General features: G+C 39.4%; 1 protein-coding gene across 5 annotated transcripts in view; it reads right to left on the reverse strand.

Annotated features, from left to right (window-relative positions):
* The window catches only part of ZNF410 (zinc finger protein 410), a 40550-nt gene that overhangs the window by 10410 nt on the left and 12401 nt on the right, over nt 1-17739 (reverse strand). For 3 of the 5 annotated variants that reach the window (XM_059373781.1, XM_059373778.1, XM_059373779.1), the window contains exons 2-8: nt 15970-16150; nt 14782-14917; nt 11950-12168; nt 10605-10796; nt 6102-6252; nt 5291-5472; nt 2813-2902 (exon numbers count right to left, since the gene is read on the reverse strand). In XM_059373781.1, coding sequence (XP_059229764.1) covers nt 2813-2902; nt 5291-5472; nt 6102-6252; nt 10605-10796; nt 11950-12168; nt 14782-14917; nt 15970-16002 — 1003 coding nt within the window. In that variant the 5' untranslated portion in view covers nt 16003-16150. Of the gene's footprint in view, nt 1-2812; nt 2903-5290; nt 5473-6101; nt 6253-10604; nt 10797-11949; nt 12169-14781; nt 14918-15969; nt 16151-17411; nt 17432-17739 lie in introns of those variants that run through there. The other 2 variants (XM_059373780.1, XM_059373782.1) reach the window with 2 other exon arrangements.

Raw genomic sequence — 17739 nt, forward strand, 5'->3', positions numbered from 1 at the left:
GAGTTCACCAGGAGGGCTTAGATGCCCATTGTTCTCAACTCCTATCCTTTCCAGACCTACTACACTGCTGCCGTCACCTCTTTGGTACCAGATCATGGCAGCCACACAGAATATTTCCTTCCCTTTCCAGATACAGTATTCCCTGGAGCTCTGGAACATGCACCATCCTCAATGATCCCAACCCTGGGTCCAGAATACGCCCTTATCCCACCACTTCCTGCCACCACTCTCCCAGTTCCCAGTGTTTACACTGGTGGGTCTTCTACACAGTGATCTGAACTATCCTCCGTACCCTCAAGTCCAAAGCTCTCAGTTGTCCTTCCACCTACTCAGACAACCACACTTAGAGCTGGGGTCAGAAACACATGCCTACCGGAGACCAGTAGGTGGCCAGAGTAAGTGAAATGGCCAGAAAATATCCAGAAAAGGAAAATCTATAGAGACAGAAAGCTCACCAGTGGTTGCCTGAATCTGGGGGTGGGAGAAGGAACTGACAACCAGAGGGCACAAAGGAACGTCCTGATGTGACAGAAATGTTTGAAAAGTGGACTGTGGTGATGACTGGACAATTCTACATATTTTCTAACACTGATCTGTATGTTTACAATAGGTGAATTTTAAGGTACATGCATTATACACCAAAAAAGCTGTTAAAAGAGATGGACTGATACGCAATGACTACACAGAAACCCATGAATTTACCAGAAGAAACAAGAGCTCTAATTTCTTATTCTGAAGACTCATCATTAAAAGAAATGAAAAGGATCACACATTTTTTTCCTGCCTTTCCTGTGCAAATTACCAAACAGCCCTACTGGATAAAGAAGAGACCTATTATACACAGAAGAATTCCAGCTGATGTGAACAGAATGACAGAAAACCACCATTTTACAATCCTAATGAAATAACTAATTCAGGCATCACTCATAGATACGGCAAAACGTGCTAGGGAACTTTACAATGTGAAGATCAAAGTGTTACCATCTGAACCCATGATAAATTCTGACAACCAAGCACTGTGTACCTCCTGGTATGATGACACAAAATGAAACACATACAACCATTTATAACACATCCTTGCCAAGTCTTTGAACCTTTGAAGCTTTTAGGACTGACTTTCTTCTATAGGAAATCTAGGGAAACAAGTTAAATAACAAAACGAAGTAAACCAACCAATCCAGAATGCGAGACATTCAGTAAAACCCAACTAACTCTGTGGTGCAATAAGTCTATGGAATGAAAAAAAGAAAGTGAGATAAACAGATTTAGATTAAAGACTTAAGTGTAATAATTAAACCAAGTATAATAATTAAAACTTACTGGATCCTAATTTAAATAAATCTACTGTAAAAGACATTTTTGAGGGGCACCTGGGTGGCTCAGTCGTTAAGCGTCTGCCTTCGGCTTGGGTCATGATCCTGGGGTCCTGGAATTGAGCCTCGCATTGGGTTCCCTGCTCAGTGAAAAGCCTGCTTCTCCCTCTTCCACTCCCCCTGCTTATGTTCCCTCTCTCACTGTGTCTCTGTCAAATAAATAAATAAAATCTTAAAAAAAAAAAAAAAAGACATTTTTGAGACAATTGCAAAAAAAACTAAACATGGACTGGGTATAAGATAAAATTAAGGAATTGTTAATTCTAAAAGGTATGATAACAGTATTGTTATGTAAGAAAATGTCTTTATTTTCTCTCTTATGTATGTTTAACATAATTTTATATAATGAATTTTTTTTTAGAGAATTTATTTATTTGACAGAGAGCAAGAGAAGGAGAGACAGCACAAGCAGGGGAGCAGCAGAGGGAGGGGGGAAGTGGGCTCCCTGCTCACCCAAGTGGGACTCGGGACCCTGAGATCATGACCCGAGCCGAAGGCAGAGGCTTAACCCACTGAGTCACCCAGATACCCTATATAATAAAATTAAGTAAGATAAAATAAAAACACTCTACAAACCAACCAAAATGTACCTGAAGTCCCCATCGAACCCACAGGTTATCAGTTTGTCACCTTCTGCTTAGAACTTGTCAGCAGGTAAGAGCTCAACTCTGAAATTCCTATCCCTGCTTGCTTACACCTCTCTAACTCCCTCAAACTCCCTCACTCCCACTGAATTGCTTTGCTGTCCTTATCATAAATAACTTCCCGTTCCTTCTCTCCATTATTCCTGTTTTGGCATCCCAATACTTCCTATGGCCCACCATTTGAACAATTACTTGATTCTAGAATCCCTCTCCACTCTTTTTTTTTTTTTTTAAAGATTTTATTTATTTATTTGACAGAGAGAAATCACAAGTAGATGGAGAGGCAGGCAGAGAGAGGGAAGCAGGCTCCCTGCTAAGCAGAGAGCCCGATGCGGGACTCGATCCCAGGACCCTGAGATCATGACCTGAGCCGAAGGCAGCGGCTTAACCCACTGAGCCACCCAGGCGCCCCCCTCTCCACTCTTGAGTTCACTCCTGCCTCAGCAATCTCTGCTTTGAATAACTTCCATAGCCCATACCTGATGTACCTTATAAAGCACCCAACACAATGCAAATTTGCTGATCTCCTCAGAAAAGCTCTGGATTCTAAAGCAATTCAGTCAACGACTTAGCTGAGAATAAAGCAATTAGGTCTTTCCCCCTTGATTACAGAACCCTTCCCATGCAATTACCAATAGCTTTGATTTCTGATTCTGTCATGAGGAGCAAACTTTATGTTGAACAGCTTGTTTCTTTCCAGAGTTCTTTACAATCCCCCCTCCCCCCACCACCATCCCTTTACCCTTACGGTTCTCCACCTTCCCTGAAATCTGTGACTGGGATGGGTTCTAGTACCTGAGTGAACCACCAAATGTTTTCTCAGACTAGAATACTCAGCAAAGGAACGGCCACATCCTTGGGCTTCACACAGGAAAGGCTTCTCTCCTAGAGACAGAAAATGAGATAAAGAGTCAGTGTTCTGATGAACTGACAACTATTACTCTCTTTTCCCATTAACCTATCCAGTTTCCAATGACTTGCTCAGATTTCTTGAATTTGGCCTGTGTAGTTTCAGACGGGCTATCTATCCAGCAGGTGTCGCCTCTCAGTGGTCTCCCAGCCAACAACCCGCCAGACAGCCCTGCCCTCCTCTCTAGAGTGGCTACCTCTGAGCATCATACTTCCTCCTCCTTCCTGGCTCAAGCGCTGATCCCAGCTACACTGACCTACATTCCTCAGTGATCTCATTCATCCCTTCTGAGGGTATCAAGATTAACACCACATATGCTGTTAGGATTTTTACCTTATATTAATTCTTTCTATGATTCAGTTTCTAAATCCACTAAAAAGTCCAGATTTCTAAAAGTTATAGAATAGGTTTTACATAGTCCCACTGACCAAAGCAAACAAACAAAAACAGATATTCAGTCAGAGGTACAAAGAAAAATCTGTAACGATATGCTAAAAGTAATTACAGCCTAATAGTGGCATTATGGATGATTTCCTTTCTTCTTTGTATTTCTCTGTAATTTTTATTGTCTACAGTATTATATTATTATTTTAAAAATCAAAGATGCATGGTAAAAACTAAATTAAGGCCTGTACTATTAACTTTCTGGTTTTGGTATTGTACTGTGGCGACAGAAGATGTCCCTTTTTGGAGAAGCTGGGTAAGGCACATAACTTTTTGTACTATTTTTGCAAATTCTCATGAGACTAATTATTTCAAAATAAAAAGTGAAAAAAAATCAGAGATGTAGTTCCTATCCAAAGGTCACAGACTAGTGTGAGAGATAAATGTATTCATAAATAACTTCAGTATAAATTCCTATAAAAAACGTGCTAAGTATTCAGAAAAGGGAGGAATTCTGGGGCGCCTGGGTGGCTCAGTTGGCTGGGCATCCGACTTTTGCTTTTGGCTCAAGTCATGATTTCAGGGTGCTGGGACCAAGGGCCCTCCACCCCCACCCCATGCTGCTCAGCAGGGGGTTCACTTCTCTCCCTCTGCCCCTCCACAATGTCTGAACGTGTTATCCCTCTCTCTGAAATCAATTTTTTTTTTCTTTTTAAGATTTTATTCATTCATTTGACAGAGAGAGATCACAAGTAGGCAGAGAGGCAGGCAGAGAGAGAGAGATGCAGAAGCAGGCTCCCCGCCGAGGAGAGAGCCCAATGTGGGCCTCGATCCCAGCAACCCAGGATCATGACCCGAGCCGAAAGCAGAGGCCTCAACCCACTTAGCTACCCAGGCGCCCCTAAAATAAATCAATCTTTAAAAAAAATTAAATTAACATAATACAATAATAACATAATCTCAAAAGATTATTTTGAGAATTGAGACACTACAAATTAAGTACTTTCAGCATAGTGTCTGGCACATAGTCAGCCCTCATGGTAAGCCACCAAAATCAGTAGCTTTAATTACTGTTGTCACTACTAATAAAGATCTGTGGTCACTTCTGCCATCTGAGATGAACTAAGTATAGCTCAGTCTCTCAAGTAAAAGCTGGGAAGAGCTATTCTGCCCTAAAACATATTCAGTGATAATGTCCATCTAGCAGGTATCACAGGGAGATACCTGGAATAAATGGGGCCTCAGCTTGGGTTTCACTTATTTTTTGGGGGGGGAGGTTCACTTTTTAATGCCCTTTAATTATACCTGCTATCATTTTAGCAATGCAAGAAGAAAGAACAGACAAAGAAAGTGGGGAAGAACAGTTACACATCTTAAGAGACTGGTCTTGGTTCAGTGATTAAGCTCTGATAAGAAGCTCAGTACATTTTGGGCCAAGTGGCTTGGTAAGTCACCCTTAAACTCTTAGAATGAGAGTCAGGGTGTCTTTATTTGGCTCCTTTGATATTAACATGCCATTTGACCCCGTCAAGTCACTTTCCCATTCTGCTTCTCATGTTTGGAGGCTCCATCAAAAAAGCAAGCTCCTCAAAGTCAGGGATGTGTCTCAGTTTTTGTACTTCCTCCCTCACCTTACCCCACTTAGTGGCTAAAAGAGGCTCTGTATGGTTTGTGTGATTCAATAAATATTACTGATCAAAATTACAACCATGTAATTGTCGAAGATATTTGGAAATACTTGTTATCGTTGTTATCAGAGAAGGTCTTACACCCCTTCCTACACTTTAGGCTCCTACAGGCAGGACTCAACACTGCCCATTCCTCACACGCAGGTGAAAAAAAGAAACTCTATTTTCAGAGTTCTAGCAACAAATCTAAACCTTCACTTCTATTTCCAGCTCCGAGCCTTTCCTGAGGACAGGCAAGCAAACCCCGAGCCCAGGGGCAGACCATCTACAGGAAGGCAGGGTTGCACACACCTGTATGGATGCGCAAGTGGTTCTTCAGATTTCCAGCTGTAGTGAACTGCTTACCACAGCTAGACTCGGGGCACACAAAGGGCTTCTCCCCATTATGGGTCCTCATGTGCACCTTCAGTCTCTGCAGCACATAGAAGCTTTTCCCACAACCTTCTGCAGGACAGATGAAAGAGCGGTCATTTCTGGGGGGGGAAAAAAATCATATAAGCAACAATACCTGAAAATGCTCTTTTCTAGAAAGGCCAAATTAAATCTCCTATTGCGTTTTAAAGCAGACAGTAAATCCCAAAGCTGGATATATACCAGAATCACCTGAAGCTTATTAAAACCACAGATGCCCCAGGCCTTACTTACTCCCCACCCTCTTTTATTAAAGTAATCTCTATGGAAAAAAAAAAAAAATCTCTACACCCAACGTGGGGCTTGAACTCACGACCCCAAGATCAAGAGTTGCATGCTCTACCAACTGAGCCAGCCAGCTGCCCCACACCTTACTTCTCGAATACTGATTTCACAGGTTTATGAGTGACAACCATGCTTATATATTTTAAGTTTTCCAAGAAATTATGTTTTATAATGAGATTCCAGAACCCTTGTTCTAAGATGCTTAGGTGCCAAATGTCTTATTAAATATTTATGAAAAATGAGGTAAATGAGACAATGCAAACCTTTCTATTAAAACAACAAAAGACATCTTAATCATGAGTGAACTGGAACCCTGGCTTTCCTTTAATCTGTCCACTTGGGGACAAGCTCTTCCAGAAGCATCAACATTCTTGAGCTCCAAGTATGGCACCTCAGATATGCTCACCGATGCGTTTTGAGATGGTACTTGAAGTGAGCGGGCCACACAAATGTCCGGTTACAACCTTCAACTGTACATTTGAGCTTCTTTTCCACTTGAGGAAGGGGCCCAGAATCTTTGGGCTGCCCATCACCAGAACTGAGATGGACATTTTCTCCTGTAACAGAGTCACATATTTGTAATCCAGGAAAGGAAGTGCTGAAGTACTTCGGTTCAAACAATAAAGCTCCTATATTTTACTCCTACTGATCAGTAAGCAGGTAACTCTCTCCAGCTTCCCTCGCTCTCTTTATATCCACTAAATAACAGAAGTGAGCGCACAGTTTGTTCCCATCCCCTTACACCAGAGAATTCTCAAAAGCCATCATGCTTCGTTTCACAAGACCAGGCCTCTCTGGCCAAGGTAAGATATGTCCACAATGGCTTCACATAAAAAAGAAGAGTTAAACCTATTCTGCATTACACAAATTGGCAGGGAAGCATATATGTCAACACCCGGAAAGGGATGCTAAAGATGGCTTCTTGTTCTAGGTATTAGTAAACTTGTATTTATTCTAGGAGAGGCAGCCATTCTGGCTTAGTTCTGAGCTTATGGTTGTGACTTCTCTGCTAAATGATCATTCTTAGATTTCTATCTTCTGAGGTCAGTCTGGCTATTCCTACCATTTTAGAGAATAAGAACAACCCTCCAATTTCCTGTGCCACTTCTCTTTAAGAATGCAAAAGCTCATCTGATTTTATAATTTCTAACCACATTTTAAAAAGCTAGAAACAACATCAACTGAAGTTTTTTGTTCAACAGAACAAAAGGAAGGAAGAAGGGCATGTGTCTCCCTTAAATTTAAGTGAAATCAGTTAATTAAAGCTTTATATAAATCCCAGATTCATAGGTAGTATGCCTTTTCTTTAATTTCTTAAAGATATAGTTGGACATCAACAGAGAAAAATATTTATGACTATGACTACAACTTAATTTTGCTACAAGCAAATGGAGTTTATCTTTCTAAGACATATACCTCAGGAATAAGATTTGTATTTCCAAATTTCCCTCTCAAAAGCCAAGAACAGGAACAATAAATGTGGTACCCATCATATTTCCTGGAACCTGACAGCTGATCAAGGTTCCATCCTGAATATTAATCTTAATGCTCTTCCTGTCCTACATGCTCCTTGCTGTACATGTCACCAAGTGCTAATCATAAAACTAAATGCTCCAAGTTCAGAGTAGAATCTAAGATGCCTTTTGTTAGTTACTTTTAATTTTTTTTCTTTTTTAATATCGTCCCACACAGTTTTTATTTAATTGAAAATGAGCTGCACATAGGTAAATTTTAAACAGTACAAAACTATATATATCATATAGGAAATTTCCCACCAACTCCAGAGCTTCAGCTAATTAATTTCTAATGAAAGCTCAGTAGAAATTAATATAGAAATTTAAACAGCTGACTTTTGGGACTTGTGTATTCAATGTTGTAGATACAATGAGAACACTGATATAATCATGAAATTTAAAAACCGCTCAGAAAATAGTGAATTGTCTTGTATTTGAGTCCTTATGAAACTACTCCTTAAAAAAACAGAGCACTGTTTGCCGAAGACAGATTAGCTTAAAATGACATCAAGCAACAATAGTTTTGGATATTTAGAGATCTGACAAACTGGTTCCCCCCAAAAAGAGAAAGACAAAGAAATTCAACACTTTATATGGTGCACGTTGTGTAACACTGTAAACACCTTAAAGATCCCACAGTTATGTGAGGTCTTTGCATTCAGGATAAAATTCCAGCAGGAGTATCATATATAGTATGGGTCAGTAAACTTACTCTGTAAAGAGCCAAATTCTAAGTATTTTTGGCTTAAAGGACCATATGGTCTCTGTCACAACTACTCAACTTTGCCACTGGAGCAGCCAGACAATTTGTAATGAATGGATATGCCTGTATTCCAACCAAACTTTATTTACAAAACAGGTAGTTATTTGGCCCTTTGCTAACCCCTTATATAAAGCATCATATACAAAATTTAAATACATCCGTATTTCAGTCAACTTAGATAGAGGTGAAGAAACTGCTCTGAGAAACTGCTACAAGACTCACAAAATGGCTTTAGTAACAACAAAGATATTTCTGTTAAAGATGCATTTAAATACGGGATAAAAAATTATGTTAGTGGGTGAAAAGCAATATTAAATTAAAGTATTTCATGATTTAAAATGTGTGTGTAATCAAAATAATAAAATTTTCAAAAACAACTTACAGTGTTTACTTTTATCTAGACGCCTAACAGTTTATATATCTAAGTTAGCCCGCTGAAAAGGTTTTATGGAATCATCTTATTGACAAAATAGAAGACTCTCATATATTTGGGCTCATTTTATATTTAAGTATACAAGGTAGTTGTTAGGTAGTAAGGTAACATATTTTGAGAGTAATAAAAACACCCACACAATGCTTTGCTGGTTATAAGCTCTCCTAGAGACACTCTCATTTAAATCTCCAAAACAACCCCATCAGGTAAACTACTCAATCTCTTGTGTTCTGAACACGAGAATACTGAGGCTAAGAAGGTTAAATCTCCTAGGCAGAGGACTGGTTCATGACAGCACCAGGTCTGGATCCCAGGTCTCAAGACACCAAGCCCTAAGTTCCCTCCCCGCACAGCTTCTTCCTGGCACATGCAGCACTACTTCCTTAACGCAAAGAGGAGATGTGGACGGTTTCAGGATCCAGAGATTAGAAAAAGCATCAGGGGAAGAATCTGAACTTTACAGCCTCCCCAAAATGGTAAAACTGGCCATTCTAAGGAGCACTACGGTTGTCAAAGCAGAACTAATTATTCTGAAACTAAGAAAATTCTGAAGTTCTCTTTGCAGTGACACAGATGGAGCAAGAAACTATTATGCTAAGTGAAGTAAGTCATTTAGAGAAGGACAAAAACCGTATGATCTCACTCACAGGTGGAATTTTTTTTTTTTAAAGATTTTATTTATTTATTTGACAGAGAGAGATCACAAGTAGGCAGAGAGGCAAGCAGAGAGAGAGGAGGAAGCAGGCTCCCTGCTGAGCAGAGAGCCCGATGCGGGACTCGATCCCAGGACCCTGAGATCATGACCTGAGCCAAAGGCAGCGGCTTAACCCACTGAGCCACCCAGGCGCCCTCACAGGTGGAATTTAAGAAACAAAAGAGCAAAGGCGGGGGGGAAACGGAGAGGCAAACCAAGATAGAGACTCTTACCAATATAAAACAACTGATGGTCACTAATGGAGGGATGGGGGGGTGGGTGCAACAGGTGATGAGGATTAAGGAGTGTACCTGGGATGAGCACCTGGTGCTGAACCACTATACTGTATATCCGAAACTAACATTCAGCTGTATGTTAACTAACTGCAATTTAAATAAAAACTTTAAAGAAAGAAGTCTGGAATTCTCCATGTAGAAAAGATTAAGGTTAATGTTTCTAAAACTGGAATATTTTGAAATATTCTCAGGGATCCTTGAGAAAGTTTCTAATTTTTTATTTTCACTTGTACCATAGTCACAGAATAGTCGTAAGCACATTCTAGATCATCTGCACGTGCTGCAAACAGTCATGGACCAACATGAAATTTCAGTACTTTAAGCTTGGTTTGTGATCATGATAATGTGTATCTTACCTTAATAATTTGTTGTAGTACCTTAACTGTCACAGATTAAAGAGAAAATATAGAAGCAGCTCTAAAACAAAAAGTATTATGGCATGGTACATAAGCAAAGGTTGTGCAATGGTTTAGGGGTGGTTTAAATAGAGTTGTGGTCCTAAAGCTTTAACATGTATTGGAACCACTGAGAGGGCTTACTAAAAGAGCACATGTTTCTGACTCAGTAGGATGAGGCCTGAGAATTTGTATTTCTAAGTTCCCAGATGATGCTGATGACCCAAGGACTACACCTGAAAACTACTGGACAGAGAAAAGTGGGACAGTTAGTACAGGCATGCTGAACTCAAAAGAAACAGCACTACAGACTGTTTGGATATTTAAGATCATATGATGAAAGCCCCCCCGCCCCCAAAAAGCAGTTGTAGCTACTGAAATTGCTAAATTGCTATGAGTAGCAATTCAGTTTCGACAAAACACCGTCTGCCAAAATAAAATATTAACTTTATTTTCACTGGTTTTGTAGTTTTATTCCTATTAATTGGTAATATTGTTTTGATTTTATAATGGTATAAAAGCTCCAAGTATAGGGAACAGTACAATAAAAACAACTCAAGGTAACATCTTGATCCGTGAAAATGTTTTCCCTTTAAAGGGTCTCTGTACATAATTCAAAGCTGACAACTGGGAATGCTGGTGGTGTTGATTTTGCATGTGAATCTGTCAGAGCGAAGTTACTTTATAGAAAATAAGACAATGTACACATTTCTAGCTGTTGTTCTCACCAATAAAATAACTTCGATTGCAGTCATTGCATTACCAAAATCTCCATGCAGAATACTGGAAATGAAAAACATCATAGGGGTCTCACCATTGCTGCTGGTTTTTGCATTCTTTGCCAGCTGTGCGCGAGTAGCAGCAATCAAACTATCATGAGCCAACTCCTGAACCCGGAGGAACCATGGAATGCTACTGTCCGTGCTCTCACCGGAGAGGAAATCATTCCCTGAATCCTCTGCCTCATCTTGTACAAATACTAAGTGCTCAGCTGAAGAGCCCAGACCTGGAAGAAACAAGGGGATATGTGAAAGTTACCCACCAAGTTACCCTTTTACTGGCCCTGGCTCAGATACTTCGTATCTGGAATAGCTGAATCCGCTCCTGTAGATTTTCACCTCTCACCTCAAGCTTCTGTTCTCCTACTACTTGAGGTTCTCACTTTCCACTCCCAGACAGGCTTATCTTTCTTACCTCCTCTGGTTTCAGAGGCAAAGCTGTCCTCCCAGGGCAAGCAACCTAGGATCCTGACCCTACCAGTCATCTTCTCTTGGCCATCTGCAAGCCATTCCTCTCTACTGGCCACCTCACGACCTGCCCTCAGAGCCTTTAAATGTCTCGCCCATCTTCATTTTTAAAAAGAAGAGAAAATCTCAAGTACTTCTCTAGCTATTCACTCATAGTCAAGTTTCCTGCCAAGTGTAACTCCCAACTTTTGTATCCACTTTATCATCTGTCACGGTTAGAACGCTGGCCTTGACCTCTACCACCTCAGTAACAACTGCTCTTGCTCAGGTCACCAGACATAAACTTCCCAGTCCTCCCCTCACTAGCCTCTCCTGGGGTATGTGGCATGACTTACGACCTTTTTCTTCTTTTTAGACATTTTCCCTCTCTTGGCTTCTCCTATTTCACTCTCCTTCTGTTTTCCTTATCCCTCTCTAGCAGCTCCTCCCCACTCTTCTGCTACTCTCTTAAATGTTTTTTCCAGGGTCCCAGATTTGCCTTCTTTTCTGTTTATGCTTCTGAATCAAAGAATCCATGCTCACTGTTTCATACATTTCCTGAATGCTGATAAGCACCAAAACAACTTATTTCCCACCAGACATTTCTAGAACTCTGTTTCGAATGGTCTAAAGGACACCTCCTCATGAATGTCCCTCTGAAATACATCAACAAGCAGAAACTGGAACTAATCATCCTCCCCCAACCCTGTTCTTGACTGGCACAACCTCATTTCCCAAACGAGAAACTTCTGAGTCATCCTAAAGTCTGCCTTCTCCCTCTATCCATTCAACTTACAACCAGACTATACCAATTCTCTAAAATTATAAAATAATAAGGCTTCTTTCCATCTTAAGTATGACTGAGTTAGATATGCCCCACCCCCAGTTTCTGTCCTCAAGCATGAGCAGAGTTCAGAAAAGGAGAGAGAGTACCTGCTCTTGTTAGGTTAAGAAGAATAAAAGAAGTGCTATCACTCGGCTGTAGATCTTGCAACAAGCTAGGAGACTCTGGAGTGGACAAAAACTCCGGGGACTTCTGTACAGTCTGAGCCCTTGTCTCCTCTCCGTCTGGGCCCACATTCACCTGAAGGCTTCTCAACACAGCTGAGGAAGGGACCTCCTTGGAGGAGTTTGTATGACTTGGAGTATCATCTGACAAAGGGAAAAATATCACGGCATTATGTAGCACCCATATCCACAGAGCTCACTATTCTGATACACAGCACCCTTAAAAGAGCCCTTATAGGAGCAGCAGCATTTTTATTTTACAAATACAAAATTTCCCTCAGAAGAAAACAGAGTGATAACTTTAAGTTTTAAAGGGAGTCAGCCAAAATATGAGGGACAGATTCATTTGACACTTGGCAGTAACAATCAACCAACCATCCACATTTGGACATTATTGGCCTTTGTCCTTTCAAGGCCAGAAATCAGTACTTTTCCCTCGAAAAATGTATTTATACAATAAATACTAACTCAAGAATAGGATTCTAAATTTTTAATTATTTGTCTTGGGAAAAGATTCCCTCCCTTTAATTTTTATAGCATGTATGTGACAGTTCTATTGAGTCACTGGGGGCAAAAAACCACAACCTGAGAAATCACTGAAATTTTATAGAATCATAAATGTTTCATTATATTTATGAGTTTACACTGAAATGTAAAGAAATAATTTGGAAGACTTGCTCTCTAGAACTTTAAAGGGAGGAATGAATTTTTTTTTTTTTAAGATTTTATTTATTTATTTGACAGACAAAGATCACAAGTAGACAGAGAGGCAGGCAGAGAGAGAGGACAAGCAGGCTCCTGCTGAGCAGAGAGCCCAACGTGGGGCTCGATCCCAGGACCCTGGGATCATGACCTGAGCTGAAGGCAGAGGCCTTAACCCACTGAGCCACCCAGGCGCCCCTAAAATAAAATATTTTTAATCAGGGTACTTGGCTGGCTCAGTCAGAGCACAAGACTCTTGATCTTGGGGTTGTGAGTGTGAGCCCAACATGGGTGTAAAGATTACTTAAATGAATAAATACATAAATAAAAACTTTAAAAATAAAATAAAACATATTTTTAAAAGATTTTATTTATTTATTTGACAGAGATCACAAGTAGGCAGAGAGGCAAGAGGGGGGATCAGTGGGGGAGGGCGCCCTGCTGAACAGAGAGCCCAACGAGGGCTCAATCTCAGGACCCTGATATCATGACCTGAGGCGAAGATAGAGGCTTAACCCTCTGAACCACCCACGCACCCCTAAAATAAAATATTTTTAATTAAAATTAAAACTAAAGGGGCACCTGGGTAGCTCAGTCATTGGGTGGCTGCTGGTCATGACCTCAGGACTCTGGGATTGAGCCCTGCATGGGGCTCCCTGCTCAGCAGGAGGCCTGCTTCTTCCTCTCCTACTCCCCCCACCCCCACTTGTGTTGCCTCTCTAGCTGTCTCTCTGTCAAATAAATAAATAAATAAATAAGCTTTTAAAAAGTTACAACTGAAGTTAATGTAGAAAAGAAGATTAATGATTTTGTCCTTTTTACTTCAATATTGTTAAAATATTTATTCAACCAATTAAAATCGGGAGAGAAAAATTTAAACCCAATGAAGGTCAAAATTTATTAACACATGGAAATGTATACATACTGAAAATCCATAAGGATCTGGAAAAACTCCAACATACCAGTAGAAAAACAGGAGTTGACAGAAGATATGTGAAAGCTAGGAACTAGACAGGGAAGCCTTAAGTCAACACTGGCTGGTTGCATGTATCTGCCTTCTTGAATCTTTAAACATTGAAAAACATTTTAAAGTCACTTCAAAATCACCTCCAATAGAGGACAGTACCCAGAAGACTTTATTATAAGCTGTCACCAGTCACCAATAGTCCCCCGATTTAACATCAATATTCCAAATTTTAAACATTCCAATTTCCAGAAAATAAAGAATTCACTGCACCCAAAAATAATGTTCTCCTTGGTAACAGTCCAGGGATAGGATCTCCTTCTCCCCATCCAAAGTTAACCTCACAACTCATGATCAGCATTCTAGTTCCTCCTACCTCTCCTGGAGCCTCCCCACTAATTAGCCTCTCTTTCTGTTTACAGCTTCTCTAATTGGCTCTTTCCTCTTAGCATAAAACCATCCTCAAATATTTCAGATCTTAAAAAAAGAATTCTGCCATCTACCTTATATCCTTCTCTTTTTCCTTCCCGTAGCAGGAGAGCCTCGAGAAAGTGTAGTTCCTTCCGCCACTATCCTTACCTTGCACTGACACCTCAACCCTCTACACCCTGGTTTTCCATTCCCTTTCCATGGAACAGGTCCTGCCAATGTCAACAATGGCTTTGTTGGCCCTATCTCATTGGGACAGTCCCTATCCCACGGGCCTCTTAGAAGCATCTGCATACTGACTATTCTCCTGAGTTCTATGCCCGCATTCTGTAGGAATATTTCTCTCACTACTCTAGCCTTTCTTTTTCCCTCCTTCATAGGCTCTCCTGCTTTACCCTGTACCCTGAATAGGGAGCTCCACATTGATCCTTTCCTCTCACTCTCACATTCTATGAATGATCCTATCCATTACTGTGGCTTAAATTACCAATTAAGTAATTGGTAATTAAGTAACTCCCATGGTTGCTTATTCTCCATAATTCCTAGTTTTTACAGTTTCTACCAGTCAGTTATAAAGTCATTTATCCCATCCCACCGGTATGATAGAGCAGGCTAAGCTCTTAAAAATTGCTTTTCTTATGTCTTGTACTCTTCATTTTTACCTGGTAACATTAGCCGACTGCATTCTGGGGCCTCAGTCACTGGAAGGAGGGACAAGCAAGTAATGTCTTTAGCTTCTGATTCTACTAGCCCCTGTCCCAATGGGATGGACGTATTCTGAACAAACTGTACCAGGAGCTGGGGAGTGGAGGAGGAAGAGACAATATTGAAAAATACAAGTTGTTATGAATGAATCCAAACCTCTGAATTTACAACAAGTTCACAGCTTAATTAAATCTTTATTGCTTACTAGTTTCGAGCACATTCAGAGAAAAACTACATTAACTACAAAATAACACTTAAAGTTATTTTTATAAAGTGCTCTGTTCTAAAGAAAAGCTATATTATATTGACTCATTTAATCCTCATCATAACCCAGTTAAGATTGAAAATGTATTTTAAAGATTAAAAAAAAAAATCACAAATAAATAAATAAATAAATAAATAAAGGAATCAAGTTGAAGACATCCAATGACTTATCTAAGGTCACATGACTAGTAGGGGAAGTAAGTCTTCCAACTTATATCATCTGATTCCAAATTCACTGACCTTTCCACTATGTGACACAGATATACTAAAATTAAAGCAAGAGAAATGAAAAAAAAAAATCAAAAATGTTTAGGGGTGCCCAGGTGGCTCAGCCAGTTAAGTGTCCAACTTTGATCTCAGCTCAGGTCTTGATCTCAGGGTCATGAGTTCAAGCCCTGTGATGGGCTCCACACCTAGCATGGAGCCCACTTAAAAAAATAAAATAAAATAAATAATAAATAATGTTTAAATCCTCTAATTACATTTATAAAGAAAACACTTTCAGATATATATAAAATTAATTGAAAAATGGTTGTGGTAGTAAATATTCATATATGTACATATACATCCACATGTTATATAAAATTTCTGTCATTACATGATTACCTAGATGTATAATAACTTATACTTACTTAAAGAAACAAAAAAAGCGACAGGTAAAAGAAGTTTTTAAATCTTTGAGAAAGTACTTATTGATAGAAAAAAATAATAAACTAGTAGTTAACAACCAAAACCATATGGCCCACAAAACCGAAAATATTTACTATCTGGCTCATTACAGAAGTTTACTGACTTCCTGACGTAAGGACAAACCTTGGAAGATAGCCCACAAAAAATACAAACAGATAGACAGATAGATAGATAGCACTGCCTGGGCTCACCTCTGGTTTGGATTCTAACTCATCTGATAACATTGATTCAGCTTCCAAATCCTGTAGCTGTTCAGGGGACAGGTTAAAAATTTAACTCAGTCAAAGACACCTTCCTGTTATGCTCATATTCCTCTAGGAAATGCTATGCTTTTCCTGTAAGATGCTGTGCTGGGTGGGTAGTCAATTCAGCCTAAAGAAGGATGAGAGAGAGAGAGAGAATTAGAGGAGTAGAAAAATGTAGCTAAATAAACAAAGGTAAGTCTACATATCTGAAAATCACAACAAGCAAGCAAATAAAGAATTCAACCCAAAACACTTGTTTTAAAATAGAACATGCCCAACAGATGTAAAAACCCATTAAAAGTTGTACTTTGAAAAAGAAAACAAGTTGTACTTTGTGGAATTTCTACTTCTACTAACCTATTTTAAGAAAAGGTCTTAAAAATAGAAAAAGTATATGCCTAAAGAATTTCATGTTAGCATCTATAATAATAAACAACTGCAAGCAAGATATAAATACATATATATACCCAACACTTAGGGAATGGTTAATTAGATTATAGCACTGTCACTTAAAAATATGGTTATAAAAATAACACAACAGCAAAAAGTGCTAATGACATGTTAAACTACAAAAACAAAATACAAAATTATATACTTGCTATTATTAAAACTAGTTAAGATATGAACAGGAAAAAATACAAGGAAATTAATACAACTATGATAGCAGCTATATTAGGTGGCAGGCTGGTATGACTTATTTTTCTTTTCTCAAGTTCCTCATCTTTCTAAAAGTGGTTACAGAGTCAAAATCTGAACATGTTTCCCAAAAGTAGGACCCTTGGGACCCTGATGTCGCTATTTTCACCCCATAATTAAAATTCTTACCTTCTTATCACTTTATTTTTTTCAGACTTTTGACAAAAGAGTTCACTGTCTTTTGTACAAATGTTGCTAAAATTGGGACCACTACCATACACAAAATAATTGTGCAGTGTAAAATGCACCCAGGATGGGAGTTTTCAATTAATACCAAAGTTGACTGGAAAGTTAGAATAAGGTAGGTTTACTCTACAAAAAAGGTATTTAAGAAGTTCCTGAATAAATGTTTATTGTTCTGTTGGTTCCTTCCTCTCCCCCTTGCTGGTTTCCAGAAATCCTCATTTTCATCATTAAAAAAAAAACAAAAAAACAAAAAACAGGTCACAAGATATTAATGAAAATGTCCTTTGTTTCCCACATAAAATCAAGTATCATAAATCTCTGACTTTTCCCTTCTCTTATGTTTTTCTTATTCCAATCCTACACATACTAGTTCAATGCTGTTTATTCAACCCTCTTTTTCACAGAGGAAGGAACCAAGACTCAGTGCTCAAGTTATTAAGCTGCAGAATCTGGACTCCCACCCACAGAGCAGCTGGCATAAATAGCAATTACATCTACCTACTTACATCTATCTACATCTGACCTTGAAACACCAGGGTTTAAGAATTACTATTCCTGGGTGCCTGGGTGGCTCAGTGGGTTAAAGCCTCTGCCTTTGGCTCAGGTCATGGTCTCAGGATCCTGGGATCGAGTCTCACATCGGGCTCTCTGCTGGGCAGGGAGCCTGCTTCCTCTCCCTCTGCCTGCCTCTCTGCCTACTTGTGATCTCTCTCTGTCAAATTAAAAAAAAAAAAAAAAGAATTACTTCTCCCCAATTCCAGTTCATCTCAAGAAGCCAAGAAATAACCAAATATTTGTTCAGGTTTTTCTTAAGGTTCCTCAAACTCTTGAGTT

This window comes from Mustela nigripes, chromosome 13, assembly GCF_022355385.1.
Source record: "Mustela nigripes isolate SB6536 chromosome 13, MUSNIG.SB6536, whole genome shotgun sequence".
NCBI lineage: Eukaryota > Metazoa > Chordata > Mammalia > Carnivora > Mustelidae > Mustela > Mustela nigripes.